General features: G+C 29.9%; 1 protein-coding gene and 1 long non-coding RNA gene across 5 annotated transcripts in view; one reads left to right on the top strand and one right to left on the bottom strand.

Annotated features, from left to right (window-relative positions):
* Window positions 1-17,451, bottom strand: part of LOC126743017 (protein Wnt-7b) — a 95,375-nt gene that overhangs the window by 55,054 nt on the left and 22,870 nt on the right. For all 4 annotated transcript variants that reach the window (XM_050449936.1, XM_050449938.1, XM_050449940.1 and 1 more), the window contains 2 exons: window positions 2,629-2,726; window positions 2,392-2,520 (listed from right to left, as the gene is read on the bottom strand). In XM_050449936.1, coding sequence (XP_050305893.1) covers window positions 2,392-2,520; window positions 2,629-2,726 — 227 coding nt within the window. The remainder of the gene's footprint in view (window positions 1-2,391; window positions 2,521-2,628; window positions 2,727-17,451) is intronic.
* Window positions 1,868-2,874, top strand: LOC126743019 (uncharacterized). Its single transcript, XR_007662757.1, has 3 exons — window positions 1,868-2,278; window positions 2,371-2,544; window positions 2,610-2,874. It is a non-coding gene; the product is annotated as an uncharacterized LOC126743019 (long non-coding RNA).

Below are 17,451 nucleotides of genomic sequence, written 5' to 3'. Positions count from 1 at the left end.
CGCCACTGAATAAAGTATAAAAAAAAGTCTGTGGTGGCTCTTTGCTGGCGCCATCAAAAGAAGAAGAAGAAAGTCCGTGTAGAAAGGCGAGAAAAAATGCAAGACGTTCATATATGGGCATTTAAGCACGAGAAGAAAGAAGAAAGAGACGGACGGTAGAATTGCGGTGACATTAGTTAATTAGCCTCCGCAGATTTATAGCTGATGATCGGATACGCCTTTATTGGGGACAATGGGAAAGAGCCGTCACACTGATTTTTAAAGATACCGAAGAAGAAAGGGCGCTGCTTTTTATCTGCCTGTCTGCGTTTATTGCGTACGGTTTCAATTTTACGATCGAAACGTTTAATGAACAAGTTTTTTCATTACTTTCACTGGTTCATATAAATTAAAAGAGAAAGAGAACACTTGTGGAGATCATCTACTTCTGAGTTCTCTTCAAATCCTTTGGCCTTGGATGATGATAATTGGAAAGGTGCAAATATTAAGTAGCCCAAGTCAAATGACTACTAGCAGGTCCGCTCTTCACCAACTTAATGAGGCATTAAACCCCCAAGTCCCAAGTAACAATTTGCAGTCACCTAAGTTAAGATTACTCTTATTTTCACTAGTTGCAACGTTGTTTTCAGTGCAAAATTTAGTTGGTTTTGCAACGACGTTTATTTTCGACTAAACTTCGACGTATTGCCCTTGTATCGCAACTGTTGTAAAACTCTGCCGTTTTTACAACGTATTTTTTTACTATAGATGGTAGCAGTAGTAATTTACACTTAAAACAACGACGTGCAGCCGTGTACAATTTTTCGGATCAAAAATCCAGTAAGAACAACGTTACTTCATCGTTAGCGAATGGGTATTACATTGCCTGATCGCCTGTGTTAAGCATTTTTCGCTGTAGAGGGAGCTTTTTAAGAGTTATAAGAAGAAGGTGAAAAACTAAGGTAGAGATAATAAGAGGAAGAAAAAGTATTCAATTCAACATAATCTACTTAATCTATATTTTTCTTTTTATAATTCATTTTTTGCTTGAAATTATTTGGATTTATTATTTTCGAACTTTATAACCTTTCTTTACACAAGAGACAAACCAGTTTAAAAACAATGGAAAATTTTAGAAAGTTCTGTTTTTTAGGATTTATATAGCAGCAGCCGCAATGAGAACTCTAAGTTTATATTTTTCAAAGAGCTTATCAATTTTTTTGTAAAAGTTAAAGTTAATAAACTGCAAACAATAATTAAAAGAATAAAATTCCTTCCTCTTGCTTCAGGAAAACCAGGGACAAAAACAGCGGGTTTGTTATGTAACCAATAAAAAAAATTACTTATTATTTTTTTGGAAATCCGCTATAAATTCAGGGCGCGTGTGTTATTAAGGGCTAAAATAAAATCTTTTCACAGTAAATGTATGGTTTATCAATTAAGTGCTTGTAAATATTTCAGAACGGGGTATTTTACCCGTATAATTCACTATATTAAACTACATACAAAACAAATATTAATAACAAAGGATTGTTCAAAAGATGGATTAAAAAGGTTGTTTTTTTTTGGAGTAGCTGCCTACTGGAGTTATCTATTAGTTTATTGTTAAAAAAGTAATTAATTTTTCTATCGTTATGGCGTCCATCGGTCCAAAAATCAGTAACTCTAAAAACGTTGCAAAAGCATTCAGAACGTTAACACGTAGTCACTGCGTGAAACAACCAAAAAAATCTCTTTCCAATTGGTGTAAAACAGGGTTGTCTCTACGGTTAAGACAACGTAACAATGCAACGTTGTCGCGTCAAAAAAATTGCTTATTGGAATAGAACTTTTAATAAAATCCACGTTTTTCTAATGTGTATCATTTAATTTTCTGACCTCTATTTTACAGTAAATTACCTTGATCACAATTATGGTAATAACTTAGAAAAATAACATTAAAACCAACAGTCATGACCTATTTGAACGAACTGAAACGGCACGAGCAGATACAGATCGCACAATAATACGTCTCTTTTAATTACAACGCCAGTGTAATTCTATACATACGAAACGAAAATGTGGGACGATTAAAGTTATTGTATGCCCACAACCGCAACTTATTATAACAAATTTATATCTGATACTACCGATAGCCCCGTCTGATATGCCTTATTTGTATACAATGAGAAACTGGGAACAGAAAGACGAGTACGCGACCGGAATACGGATGAACGCGTTTTATTTTCGATCATCTCGCGGGAGTTTTTGATGATGATGATGCATCATGTGACTCATTTTGTTCGGTTTTAAGTGGAGGGTATACAAGTTTGATTCTACAGTAATTTTTGACACATTTCAATGAGTATTCAATTTTTGCAAAAAATTTCTTAAAAAAGATTCTACTTATAGATGAAAGAAATACCTACATACCAACAATGACCACATGCCCGAACGAGGACGGGTTCTCTATTCCGCTGCAATTCCATCTTTGGTGTCTGAACTGGTACTTGCACTCGTCAGTTGCCATCCTTATTCCATCTCCTACAGCTACCATGGCATCTACAAAAATGAGAGAAATATTAAGTACTTGTCATATTAATTAGAGAGAATTGAATATTATCGACAGTATATCATACTTTTTCTTGCAGTTTATAAACAGATTCTTACCCGGTGATTGTCTGCACATCTCTCTCTGCCTTGGCGTCAAACCTGGTATCCTAGAGCAGAACACTTCTGCCCCCAAGTTGAAAACGCCGTATACTATCCTGAAATAAACAATTAAAAATAATATAAGCAACAATTATTTTATATTAAATTTAGCAATTTATTCGTAACGTAAACGATAAAACATTTATGATAATCAGTTGCGTTTCTATTACTGATGATGTGATTTTTCACTTATAAATAATTGAATTGTTTCTAGTTATTTATTACTCAGTAACTGTGATTTGGCAGGGCCAATAAATAATCGTTTTTCCTTGGGAATTTTATTAATAGTTAATTATGAATAAGTGAAAATCGTGAGTCAGTTTTTAACATTTCGCTCCTGAATGAATGGTTTTACGTAATTTTTTTGTATTTACATATGCGATGTTTCTTTAATGAATGATTTAAAATAAAATTCAATCAAAACATGGTCGAACTTATGAGAAATTATTTCCAAATACCTGAAATACTTTAAAAAAATAAAAGAAATCTGAGTGACGATAATATTTAAAAAAAAATACAAATCTCGAAAAATATGCCTTAATATAAAATTAAAAAAAAACTTCCAATTTCTGACACACCAAAATTATTAAATGAAATTTTTGAAATTCAATAAAAAAAATGAAAAAGAAATACCTGATAAAGAAATTTTAAAAATTATGTACATTTTTTTAAAGACTATTAAATAGAAATTACATTAAGAAATTTGGAAAACATACAAAATCAAGTGAAATTCCAAAAAAGTATAATTAATTCAAACCATATTTTAAAATCAATTGAAACTTAAAAATAAAGTTTTATGGTTAAACTAAAATAAAAAATATTTCAATTGTCTCTGAAGTTAAAGAAAATTAAAATTCGAAAACAGCATTTTTTGAAAATTAAAAGAAATTACGTCGAAAGCTTAAAAACGTCAAAAATGCATCTCAAAAATACGTGAAACACTATTTAAAATGCTTAAAAAATTATTTCAATTTTTTTAAAAAGTAGAATGAAAAAAGTCAAAGGAAATATTTTAAATGGCTAAACAATGACTATAAAAGCTTGGAAAACATAAAAAATTATTCTAAATCCCTGTAAAATATAAATAGCTACATCAACAGCCTAAAAGACTTAATTACTCAAAAAATCTCAAATACATGAAAAATTATGTTAAATATTCGGAGATGATAAAAAGTCATGTCAAATGTTCTGAAAAAACTATTGAAAAAACTTCTTAAAATAAATGTAAAAAATTAATTTTAACTTAAATTTAACTAATTTTAACACCTTATCTAATTAAAAAAAAGTGAAATGTGATTTTAAATGCCTGGAAAACGTTAATAATTTTAATGCTCGTTAGGTTAGATGCTTGAAATAAAATTTACAATTTTTTAAAGGCCTGCAAGATATGAACTATAATCCCCTTTTTACTAGACATAAAAAATTACTAAAAATGTTCAGATCTCAAAAAAGAGTTTAGAACTCAAATCAAAAAAAAAAAAATTGGATACCATAAAAATCGCAATGAAAAAAAATATTTCAAATGTGTGGAAAATAAAAGAAGAAATTATCCAAAATTTGAAAAACATTTGAAATCCCTGGAAAATATGAAAATTTAAATGCCTTAAACATAAGTTACTCCAAAAAAAGGCAACATCAATACTTGGAAACTATAAAAAATAAAAACTTGAAATATATTTAAAAAATTGATTTATTAATTTAAAAAATATCAAAATTCATTTACAATCCGTGAAAATGAATTAACTTTATGTTAGATGCTTGGATAAAATTAAAAAATGCTCAAGATGCTTGCAAAATCTGAATAATTGGAGTAGTGAATTATTTCAGATATCTGGAAAATCATAGGAAAAATTCTACAAAAACTCGATAAATATATTTGAAAATCTTTAAATTGATAAAAAAAAATTGAGTAATTTTATAATTTTTTAATAAATGACAATATATTGATAAATGACAAAAATAAGAAATAACATTAAACCTTTGAAGTCAAATACGTGGAATAAAAAATATTTTATTAGACGCAAAAATTCACTTTTAATATTTGGAACAAAACCCTAAAAAAAACATTATTTAAATCATTATAAAACCTGTCCGAATATAAATATATTAAAGGAAATTGTAATAAAATATATTATTAATATACTAAATAATTTTTAAATCAATTTCTGACATAAGCATGTAAAAAGGCGAAAATTAAAAATATGTCAAACTTATTTTTTGAAATAGAAGTTATTCCACCATGATATTCATGAAAATAATAAATTTTTATAAAAAATACGAATCTTTATACATCTATTAATATTCATTGCTTCCAACAACGGACGAGCTACTGCATTATAAGCAAAAATTCTAATTTCTTAGTAAATAAGAAACAAATTAATCAGGAATTATACCGTACCGATCGTAAATGCCAAGTACATAGGCGTGGCCTAATAGGCGGTAAATTATGCGTTATTTCTTTTTGTAATTGTTTAGTTTTTCCAATAAGAATTGAGTATATGGGTGGTAACAATGGACAAGCTCATAAAAATTCTATGAGCGTTATTATGTATGCGACGGATTTTTAACCAATAAGATGTTCCTCGTATGCCTGCGTTATTTATTTGTTTTGATTTTTAACATTGAAATTGAATTTAATGCGCATTGAAGTATTATTGCGCAAATTGTAAAAATCCATGTATTAAAGTTTTGATGTTATATATGTGTTTATAAAAATAAAGGAATATTTTTTTTTTAATTAGGATATTCATCATTTTCTTGATAAGGCACGAAATTACTTACTTCTGCTTTATTTACTTGGTTCTTTCTGGAAAACTAAAAGATATTAAAAATTTTAAAATACAATAAACATCGCCAAAATTAATATAAAATTCTTTCTTCTAAAAAAACATTTTAACTATAATTAAATATCTTAGAGATCTTAAAATGTATTGGAGGAATATCATAGGATTTTCGTGAAATATCTTAGATATAATATATATTCCTAAAATGTTCCTGTATATTTTCTCTTTATTTTAGTGATATAAAATTAAAATTATATATTAGATGTTAATATTTACATAACGAATAATAATTAAAACAAAAAAATATTTTAAATTTTTGAAAGACATAAAAAGTTAAGTCAAATGCCTGGAAAGCTACGACGAAATCAATTTTAATTAATCACGTCAATGGCCTGCAAATCTTAAAAAAACAAATAATAATCTTTGTCTGCAAATGGCTGCATTGTATATATTGTAAAATCTGTATCTAAAATTGGTGTTAAATCCTTGAAATGAAATGGATGGAAAATTATATTTGAAATTCTTGAAACACATAAAAAATTAGATCAATAGGAAAATGCTTTGGTAAAAATTCCATCTGGTTTTTTCGGTAATATCCGACACCCTATATAACATAATAATTCTTGAGAAGAGACAAATTGTACCCATTGACTTCATTTAAGAATCATTACGTTTAATTTTTTTTGCATTGGGTGGATTTTCCAATGAAAAAATGACTTTTTCTTGAATCCTCCTACTGGATATTTCATTTGCGTTTATGGACTAAAGCAGCTCCCGGTATAACCGGAAGTCACACACGCACACCACCCTATATTCTCGTACTTTCAAAGAGACAATTAATTTAAATAGAAAGCCACGCAATCACTAAATCAAACTGGCCGAATACATTATAAATATTCAATAGCGTTCGCAATTCCGACAAACAAGGGCGATAAGCACTCTAATTGGCGCTTATAATCGCGACTAATTACCGCTAATCTATACCCTAAATTTTTAACGGTGTGGCGCTTAATTAGACAGTTCTTGCGACTTATTGTCGCACGTAATACGTTATTTCTTTAAACAGACGAAACATAATGAAAAATGATTCTGATCGATCATTTTCAAGTCAAAGTGAATAGTGGATGGATCGAACATCACCTCATAAAGCGCTAAATTTAATAGCGGTTTTAGAATTAAAACTTAATTTTATGATGGATTTCTCCTCCTCGAGAGCTTCTGATTTACGTTCCTTTAGTTTACGGGTTAATTATGACGGGTTTGGTTGCATCGTTGCACTTTCAAATCGTTAAGAATAACCGCACTATAAGCACAGTACTTTATTGTACTACTACTATTGGTTATTAAGTCTTGAATATGTTGTTTAGTTGGGTACTGTTATTTTATTGAGGGCGAGTCTTATTGTTACTTGGATTTATTTTATTGGATAAAATAGGCTTGGTGAAAGATTTATTAATTTTAGGCGCTTAAAGTTTCTTATATAATTGCCTGTTAAGATCTTATTCATATTTAATTTCTGTCAGTTAATAAACATTTAGTGTCTATGACCTATGACTTAATAAGTTGTATGTTCAACGATCATTCAACGTATCTTTTTTAATGCAGGAATTTTACACTTTTATATAGGAAGGAATAAGGAGGCAGCTTCAAGGAATTTTATTAAGATGTTAAGCTAATTAACGTAATTCTTTACCTCTTCCAAAATATAGTCACTTTTAACCTTTATTTAATGATGAATAAGATTTCAGACATTTAGATTCCTCTTAAAACAAACACTTAACATTTTTAAATTCTCCAGGCACTTGGTATACCCAAGCAACACATCATATATATTATTACTGTAAAATATGTATTTATTCAACGATTTTGTAGTAAATTTTTGGTTCTGGTATATGTATCAACCGTATCAAGGTATATTTATTAAACTGTTGAATGAATATACGTATATCATATACTATTCTGTTCTACAAAAGGGAGACAATTCCAACATTTAAAAAAATTAACATATCTAGTTTTTAAACTCGATTACTACACCCACAATATTTGATGAAATTCGTCTAAAAAATCACTGTTTTCCATCCATATTATCCAATCTAATAACCCTGTTATTATACTACAAATGTATGCATAAAATTATATCAAATTTAAATAAACGGTGTTACTAAAATAAATATTGCATATATCTTTTCTGTAAAAACATTGTTTTTCATCAACCCACCCTTACCCCCCCCACCCACCCCAAATCTTTGTCCAATAAGAAATTCTTTTAAAAAATCACTGTCCATAATAGCCCTGTTTTTGTATATATATAATTATATCAAATTTAAATAAACAAACTCTGTTATTGTATTGGATGAAACCAGCTATTATTCATATGTATTATTTTGGAAAACAATGATTTTTTAAACAATTTCTTACTGGTAAGTTGTGTAGGGTGGGTGGGGGGTTAAAGGTAGAGTTAATGAAAAACGTGTTTGTTGCAGAAAATAATTGCCTGAAATAAAAATGCTTTTTAAGAAAATTATAGGGGAACGAAAAGTCTATAGTTTTTGTATCTGTACTTTTCTCACATAACCTTATGGTTTTCAAGTAAAACGTGAAAAACCTCTATTTTATTTCTCAAAAGCAAGTCGTATCGTTATGAAAATTGCAGAGTTGTACCATTTTTTATCGCAAATAAGTGAAAATTTAGTTTTTTATATACTTATTTTATTATAAATTCCATATTAACAATCATTAACGATTTAATTAAAGGTTTTGTACAGGTTTTCTATAACTAAAAATTTAACATTTTGTTAATAGTAAGTATATTTATTTAGAAGCTCATTCTATTAAAATCCTTAAACGTTTAACTTTTATGAACTAATATTTGTATATCAATAACATGTAACAAGCCATCTTGTTAAATGTGAATAACATAAACATAATATTAAATTCCTCAACGTATATCACGCGGACATTTTATTTGATATAATTCGTTGAAGTTCAAATAAAAAACGTATACCTGGTTTAAACCAAAAATAAACGCTTATTTAACTATTGTGGGTTGCTTCAATCAATCAATCAATCAATATATGCTTTATTGTCATAAAAGTAAATTTGTTGACAAAGCTGTAAAAAAGAAAAACATATACACAAACATGTAAAAAAGTTATTTAGCATGCTATGGTCCATCTTCCTAAAGGCATTCTGCTTCCATGAATATGGTTTACCTATACCGGTAAAACCAACAACATTCTTTAGAAATACTCCTCCAAGACTCTGAACCAAAACATTCAAAGCTAATGTAATGTCAATAGTATCAATATGTATAACACAGACAGATATTCTTCACTCCCGAAATATACAATTTTAATAAATATAAAACTGTAAAAAAAAATGAATCACAGAAATAAATTTAGGCGAAATGATATGGTGTACAAAATATAAAGAGTTAATAATAAAGTCCCGCAAGAAAAAGGTAAAAATGACTAAAATCTATCCGACAAAAATACAGTTATTTCATAATAGCCCTTTGCAACTAAGAGTTTTTTAACACGTTTTCTAAAAAGTTTCCAGCTACCTATACCTTTCAAATCTGCAGGAAGATGATTAAAGAGTTTTTTACCATCAAATATAAAAGTTCTTTTGATCAGTGAACTTGTAGGCATAGGCAAGAGCACATCATTAACTCGTCGACTGCTATATTCATGCCTATTAGTTGTGTTCACATTTCTAAATTTCTTATGAACGAGGCAAACAGATTCCAATATAAATAAGGCAGGAAGGGTTAGGATTTTATGAGTGATAAATAGCTGTTTGCAAGACTCTCTGATACTATACATTACACAGACGTCGGATCGCTCTCTTTTGCAAAACAAAAACACTATTAAATAAGTAATGTGTGCATGCACCCCAGAAACACAAACCATACCTTAAATGGGACTCCATTAAAGAAAAATAAACATTTCTCAAAACACATTATTGAAATTGCATTTAAAATTCATAACACTAGTTTTTGAATTTAAACACAATTTGTTGGAATCACACCATTTCTTGATTTCAACAATATCTCTGTTAACTGTGGTATTTAGATTCATCGCACTCGTGTCATGCCATAAAATTGTTGAATCATTCGCAAACTGAATGAATTTACCTGAGATCCTAAGATTGGCCATGTCATTAATATAAATGAGGAATCGAAGTGGCCCAAGAACTGAACCCTGAGGAACACCATGAGTCACAAGCTGCTCCCTTGAAGGGAACCTCTGAATCCATACCGCTCAAGTTTCCACAGCAGTATTTCGTGACTAACACAGTCAAATGCTTTGGTCAAGTCACAAAACACTGCTGCAGCAATATCACCACTGTTCAAGCTCAAAAATAAGGACTCAAAGAATGAAAAGATTGCATCTGATGTTCCCTTGGCACTTTGAAACCCAAAATGGCTCCGATCTTATAATTTGCTTTTCAGCTAAGTACCTACAGTGCCGAATCAGGTAAATTGAAAAATAACCGTACATTAAGTTCATCATAGCCAGACGTATTTTTCTTCTTTATCTCCTTTAGAGTAGACTTAAGCTCAACTAGATCAGTTGGCAAAAAGAAAAAAGAATCTGGTCCAGCCCTATACTCAAAAAACTGTTCATACTTGGAAAAACCCTGAATTTGACTTGCTATGTTACTATCTCTGGTACAGTAGAAGTTATTCAGCCTATCAGGTCCAATATTTACCTATACAATATTGCCCCATTTACCTCTTAGTTCATTTACTATCTTCCAAGCCTCCCCCTGAACATTATTTGAATTACCTAAGCGACTTTGCTTTGCAGTCTTAATTGTTAGTCTGTACAGTGTTCTATATTTGTTAAAATAGTTAATAAAAGCAATGTTATTTATATAAAATTTCCGAATATAGTGCAGTGATCTAAGATTTCTAGCAGACACCTTAAGACCCTTGGTAATCCAATTTTTTTTTGTTTTCGTTTTTAAGGTTTTTATCAGAAAACATTTATTAAAATTTTCACAAATAATTGCGTGAAATGACTCAGAGAGCCCTGAATTTATAACATTACAATTAAAATCATTTGCATCTATGTTGGTGCACACATAGTCAATTTGAGTGGTAGAGTTAGAAGTTATTCTATTTGGATTATTAACTACAACACTTAAACTATAAGACCTTAAAAGGTAAGTCAATTGGTTTGTAAAATTATTAGACAGATTTGACCAGTCAATATTAAAATCTCCGCACAAAATTACTTTCGAAAAAACATTTAAACCAAACAATAACACTTTTAGTCTAAATAAAAAGTCACCTACAGCGGCAGCAGGAGCTCTATATAAACATATAACATACAGATCAATAGAGCTACTATATATGACAATTCAAATACCCTGTCATCAGCTAAATTATCAAACTTACTTACTTTCACAAAAGGGTTAGGTTCTTAATATCTTCCCCTAAAATCTTTTCCTAAAATTTAAAATAATTTGTTACATTTTCGCAGTCATTTAAAATTTTATTCCAATGATTGAACACAATCTTTTCATATATTCTGGTGTCTAATTTATTCTCTATTTATTCTTTTTTTTCTCAGTTTTTTTTTTAATATGAATTAAGCTACCGAAAGATTATTTATCAGCATTCATTTGGCTAGCTTTTCTTCTTCCTTCTTACATTCTTTTTTCTCTTAATTTTTGCTAAATAAAATTATTCTGATTCTCATCCTATTCATCCTCTTCTTTTTTCTTGACATTTATTAAATATAAATAGTTCATCAGAAATTCACCAAATATTGCCTCAAAACTGTTTTTTTTTTTAATTTTCTTCTGCTTGCTAATTTATGTCAGAAAATAAATTACAAAGTGTATCTTTTCAAACTACTCCTCCTCTCGCCTTTTTTTTTCCTTCTACTAATTTATATCTCTCTCATTCTATCTTACATAAGTACATACCTTTGAGAAGTCTAAAATAATGAGAGCTGTAAGAAGAAGAGAATCATCAAATAATAAATGAAAGACAAAAGTAATACCTAAAGGAATTATTCCTGACCTTCTTAAGGCCACAGGCAAGGCCATATGAGATATAGATATGAATTTAAAAAAAATTAACATAAATAACGTTATCTAAGCACTTTTGTCAAACGTATACCAAATCATATAATTATCTATGCTTGTCCATTACATATGCTGAACACGATTACAGAAGCAATTACACAAATATATGCAAGATTTGCTCCCCTATAATGAGGACAAACAATGTTAAACAAAGAAGTAGATGGCACTTCCAAGAAACCGACTTTTAAAAGGCATCGGGTTAATAAATATCTCAAAAAGAAGAATAAACCTATAAATCTCGTTAAACTTTAAAGCTTAACCTATAATTGGCAGGTATTTATAGGGTTATTATACCAGTTAAACTATTTTAATGATCCCCGATTTCGTATACCACGTATATATGATAATTTCTTGGATTTTGGGTTAGGCGTTATTGCTTTGTAAATTGGCCATTAGATGTCATATTGAATGTTAATCGTCGCTCGTAAACTCGACGGTTTTTCTTGCCCTTTAAATGTAACCGGAAACGCAATAAACTATGTTATTTCATATAAGAGTGCATTTTCTGCAATATATATTTATATATCACGATTAGTAAGCCATTACCATGGTTTGATTTATGTTGGTCTGGCACGTCTTATTTACACACCTGTTATACCTTATGTAAATCGGATTTGGTTTTATCATTAGCTTCCAATAAAGGTAATATATATTGCTTTTTTTTATTGAGATCTACCAGTGGCGCAGGAGCATATAACATAATTCATTGAAAAATACTTTCGTATTCTGTTTGTCTTCTTTCTAGTTATTTTCTTGAAAAATTAAATAATTTTAATATCCTCTTAAATGTATATTTTTTTCTTCACTTTTTTCACGATTTAATAGCCAATGCGTAATGAGAGATCTTCAAGATCTTCTTGCTAATTTGAGTCATGTGAATGAAAATGCCCTATACAGGTATGGAAAAATTACTTCAAACGTGTGAAAGAAAAAGAAAAATGACTTTAAGTGTCTGGAAGATATGAAAGGCGACAAAAAATGTTTTAAATAACCTTGAAGGAATTCACAACACTAAGCAATGACTTGAAATATCATGAAAAAAATAAACTTGCTTCAAATGCCTGGGAGAGCTATAAAATTAGTTTAAACAACTAATTAAAGTAAAAAATTACATCAAATACCTGGAAGGAAATAGAAGTCTGGAAAATATGCAAATAGCTTTAAATATTCCGAAGAAATAATCTTAATTTAATGAATTTCAATTAGTGATGAATGACTTGACTAAATATGTGGAAGAAAATAATAAATAACGCCAAATGTCTGCGACATACGGAAATTGACTTAAATTGATTAGGAACACAGTTGTTGAGAACACATGCTACAACCCAAATAACCATGACGAATTAAGGAATGGCCTTAAATGCGTACAAAAAGTGACTTAAAATATCAGGAATAAAACTAATGAAACGTCTTTAAATGCCTGGGAGGCCTAAAAATTATTTCAAGTACTCGATTAAATTTAAAAAATCACGTCAAATACCTGGAATGAAATAGACAATTTTTGGAAAATTTGGAAGATATAATAAATGCCAAAAAGAAAAATTACCTGGAAAATAAGAAAAATTATCACAGAACTTTGAAAAGCCGCAAACAATTAAAAATACTACAAATGTGTAAAAAGGTTAAAACAGTTTTAATCTTCTCCCGAAGATGCTAACATCGTTAGCGAAACACGTGTCAAGATTTCGTTATTTGTCACACCAAAGGTTCCCACCATAGCACTATTTATGCTCGTAAATGTCCAAGTATAAATATTTGTTGACTTTTTGAGTGTTTTAGTTTTTATTGATTATCATAAACTTTGTCTTGTTGGTGTTTAACTGCAAACCATATTGTAGACTGTACGATGTAGCACTGTTCTCGCCATTGAGTTTCCTCAACGTTAGACTTTTTTCAACTCCTCAGTTTGTCATTGAAATACACAAAATATCGTTGCCAACTGTAATAAAAATGACGGAACGACACTGAAGCAGCACTGATGATAAAAAACGTCACTGCGCTAGACTTTGCAGCACTGATGCAGCACTGATGAGTGTAAATAGTTGTTTATCATATCCGAAGCAATATTCCCAGGCAGCATGATTGTCCAGTGTTGGTCCAAACTAAGTCGAAATGTCCGTGCATTAATAATAGACTTCAAACTAAACTTTAGCCTATAGAATTTCATTGATCCTCCAAAAGAGGCTTTAAAAAAGTATAATCAGTTTACTTAAGTCCAAGGGATAGATTTTCTTGAGAAGGCATTGGATTCTTATTTTTATAGATGCATAAGATCTCTGGTCGAAAAATGTTTCTTGAATATACATAAATTTACGAATTTCTTAATCCTAAAGTTAAAAAAAAGAGCACCCTTGAACAAATAAAAATGAAAGCTGGACTGATGGTATGTCGCTCCCATTTTTGGCCAATTGACAATCATCACAGCGATGAGTTGAGTCGAGTTGCTTACTCGCTTGTGAGGTGACGTTAACGGCTTTTCAGTTCCATTTAGTGTATTTATGATTATATTTTATTATTGAAACCGCATATTAATTATTCGCGAACTGTGCCAGTGTAAATAGATACAATCATAGATAACATAGCTCAGATAACACAGGGATGCCAGAAACATACCATTTAAGCATCATTCATAACCCAGTGCTTTGGACATTTATCATAAATTCTAGCAATGATCTCAAGCTTTAGCTGTCATAAAATAAGCATCAACATTTTTGACATCAAATATGTGTTTTATTCATCACTTAATGTGAAAATGCTTACACCAGCAAATTATTTGAATTTTAAGTGTAAATTTTCATTAATAAGACTTAATTATAGCACAAATTCATACATCAAATAGTTTGTTTGTAAATTCACAATTAAAAACATATCCTACCAGTTTAATCCAGACGAACTATGTACGATATGGTAATTCTCATGTAAAAGAAACATTTGAACACTTATTTTGTAAATGTCCACTATACCAATACTTAAGACCGCCATTTTGGACAGATCCTCAACATTTGGTAGATCTAATTAATGATCTAACTTTGGAAAAACTGAAAGGGATATTTTTTACTGTAGCAAATATTCTAAAACTGTATCTCCAAGTTATAATGCTAAAAACAGCTATCAAATTCCTGTGGCGCATATACTACATGTATATTTAAGGGTATTATTTAGATCATATTAATTTAAATAATAGTCCAAATATCATTGTATTTATTATTTATGTACTTTTAGGCCAATTTATATTTTCACATTTATAAATATAATTTTAACTTACTAACTTAGTGTTAAGTGAGGTTGTATCAAAAATACTTTACATTTTATAATTACTAACCCAATAGCATGCTTATTGTAATGGAGTGAATCTTCTAAATACAATGAAGGAAGTAAGTAAGTAAGACAAAGTGTCGTTTATAAATTATAAGTAAAAATAAATATAATATACCTACTACAACTTCACAATAACATTTTGTTTAAATCTCTACACATGTTTTCAAAACTATCCCAAAATTATGTAATTAAATTAACCGCCTTAGAATTGACATATTTATACTCTTAATTAATGGTTACAAACTAAAAGACACCAGATTTACATTGGCAGCACTAGCTGTAGTTACCGTTTTCACTGGCCTAATGGCCGCTTTTGGGTTTTTGTTAGTGTGACGAGGCAATGTGGTATAAACGTATTTTAATACATTTGATGCGAATTAATATCAGAAGAATAAATATAGAATAGAAGTATTATAATCTATGGTTTAGTATTTGAGATTTGAACGGTGTAATTTCCTGTCGTTTAATTTTCATGCTTGTGAATGAAATTGGCTGTAGTAGTTATAAGGGTTTAAAATTCGTCTATTCCTTCTGCAGATACGTAAGACTTTCTTATACCCCTAGTTCTAAGGTAAAAAAATAAAATATATCTAATGCTATCAACTTTTATAAAATGCTATCAAATTTAAATGAAACATTTGTGTACATTGTTTACTAAAGAATCATATAGTAGGAACATCCCACATAAGATGTCATACAGACGTTGATAAGGGTGACTTGGTCACTACCAGCAACAATTCTGGTACTTCTGTAACGAAATAGGGTCGTTGCTGGCATGTTTCTGTGTTATTAAGGTGTAGACCAAAAACACATGGCATAATTTTCAACCTTATGTGTTAATATTTAAAAATTCATGCACATATGTAAAGCATAATAAACCAAGATGGCAAAGAAAATCTTAGGACTTATCTATAGAATTGCCTTCTTTTGGGAACACAAAACTGGACACTAAACAAAGAACCTCCAAAAAGTTGGAATTTAACTACACTACTTATAATCCGGCACTTGGGCAGTATGGTATTTAGTATCCGCTAATTAAAATACCCAATTAAGGTGAGTTTTCAATTTTCATTGTAAGAAAATCGTGAACAGTACCAAGAATTCAACAAATCTTCCAGGTCAAAGATGTTTGCGTCAGTAGTGGGATATTGAAGGATAAGCTGGGATCCCATCAAAAATAGAATTAATACTGAAATGAAAACAATTTTTTTGACACTAATATTCTAAGCCATAAGAATTCACCTTTTATTTCATAATTATTTGGATATACAACATACATATTTCGAACACCCTATTTAAGGGACAAAACAAATGTTGCTTCATCCATTAAATAACTTCATCTAGAAGACCATTGGACCTACTATTTTATATATAACATTGACAAGTTATTCATCATACAGTGGACAATTATATTCAATGATCCTATGGCTGTCTACTTTTCTAAGATTTGGTTCCCATGTGGATATCCATTGGGTTTTCTGAAGAAATTTAAAGTCTGTTGGACCCTTATATTTCCAAAAAGAGGAAACCTTTGGATGTGCGTAGGATACATTTGTGCTATCTGGGTGTGTTTTCCAGGGAGTTAATGTCAGTGCCATATTAACGACGCAGAAATATGAGAATGACTTCAAATAACTGAATTTAAGTTAATAGTCATACTGTCAAGGGCATATTTCAAATTGAAACAATAATTTTTTATCTAAAAAGTTAAAGTAATTTAAAATTTTTTTTTTACTTTTTAAAGCAGGTTTTTCATTCTAACTCTAGTATAGGTAACTTTTTGTTCTCGATTGAAATGAGTTAATTTTTATCTATAATTAATACAAGTAATTAAAGCAAATTTAGTCCTAGTAATTAAAAAGGTTACTACAAGAATCAAGCCTCGCTACTTTCTCCATCACTGACTAACTAATTAAACAAAATCCTCTTAAGGTTATTCTAGCATTAGCATTAGAAACATGCTGCAATTTGCTTAAAAAATACGTTAATTTCTTTGCCAAACACAGTTACAAGAGACATTGTTTCGTGTTTTATGGCACATTATTGTTAGTTTACTTATTGAATTATCATTAATACGTACTTAACGTCACAAATTTAGATCAAATATTCATTTTAAGGAAGATTTTTGGAGACACTTATTGGTTTTATGAACTCACCCAGCAACGATTACAAAAAAAAATATCACGGTTCATCATAAAATACCTCGATGACAACCGTCCCGGGTGGTCCCACCGTAGATATTTTACCCCGGACAAGAACCCCCGATGCGCCCGGTTCGTTTTTTTTCTTTTTCCCCTCGTACGAGTTAAAAAAAGATGAGAAGAATGTTGACTCAGCTAAAATTGATGAAATGTTCGATTCTCCCGCAGGGGGAGTTCCCTGTAGACACGATTATTAGCCAAAATATAAATCAATGCGAAGCCCACCTTTCTTTCGAAATTGAGATGTCGATAATGGCGGATATATGTACAGGGCTGATTTTTTTAATAGTGAGGAAAAATAAGATTATTAGGTCTTAATTCTCGCCGTTTAAAAGCCTACACCCGTATAACCAATATCTAGTTTTCAAGCTGAAAATTTA

The sequence above is a fragment of the Anthonomus grandis genome, chromosome 12, assembly GCF_022605725.1.
Source record: "Anthonomus grandis grandis chromosome 12, icAntGran1.3, whole genome shotgun sequence".
NCBI classification, from domain to species: domain Eukaryota; kingdom Metazoa; phylum Arthropoda; class Insecta; order Coleoptera; family Curculionidae; genus Anthonomus; species Anthonomus grandis.
The sequence above is the reverse complement of the archived record's forward strand: the minus strand, read 5'-3'. Positions and strand labels throughout refer to the sequence as shown.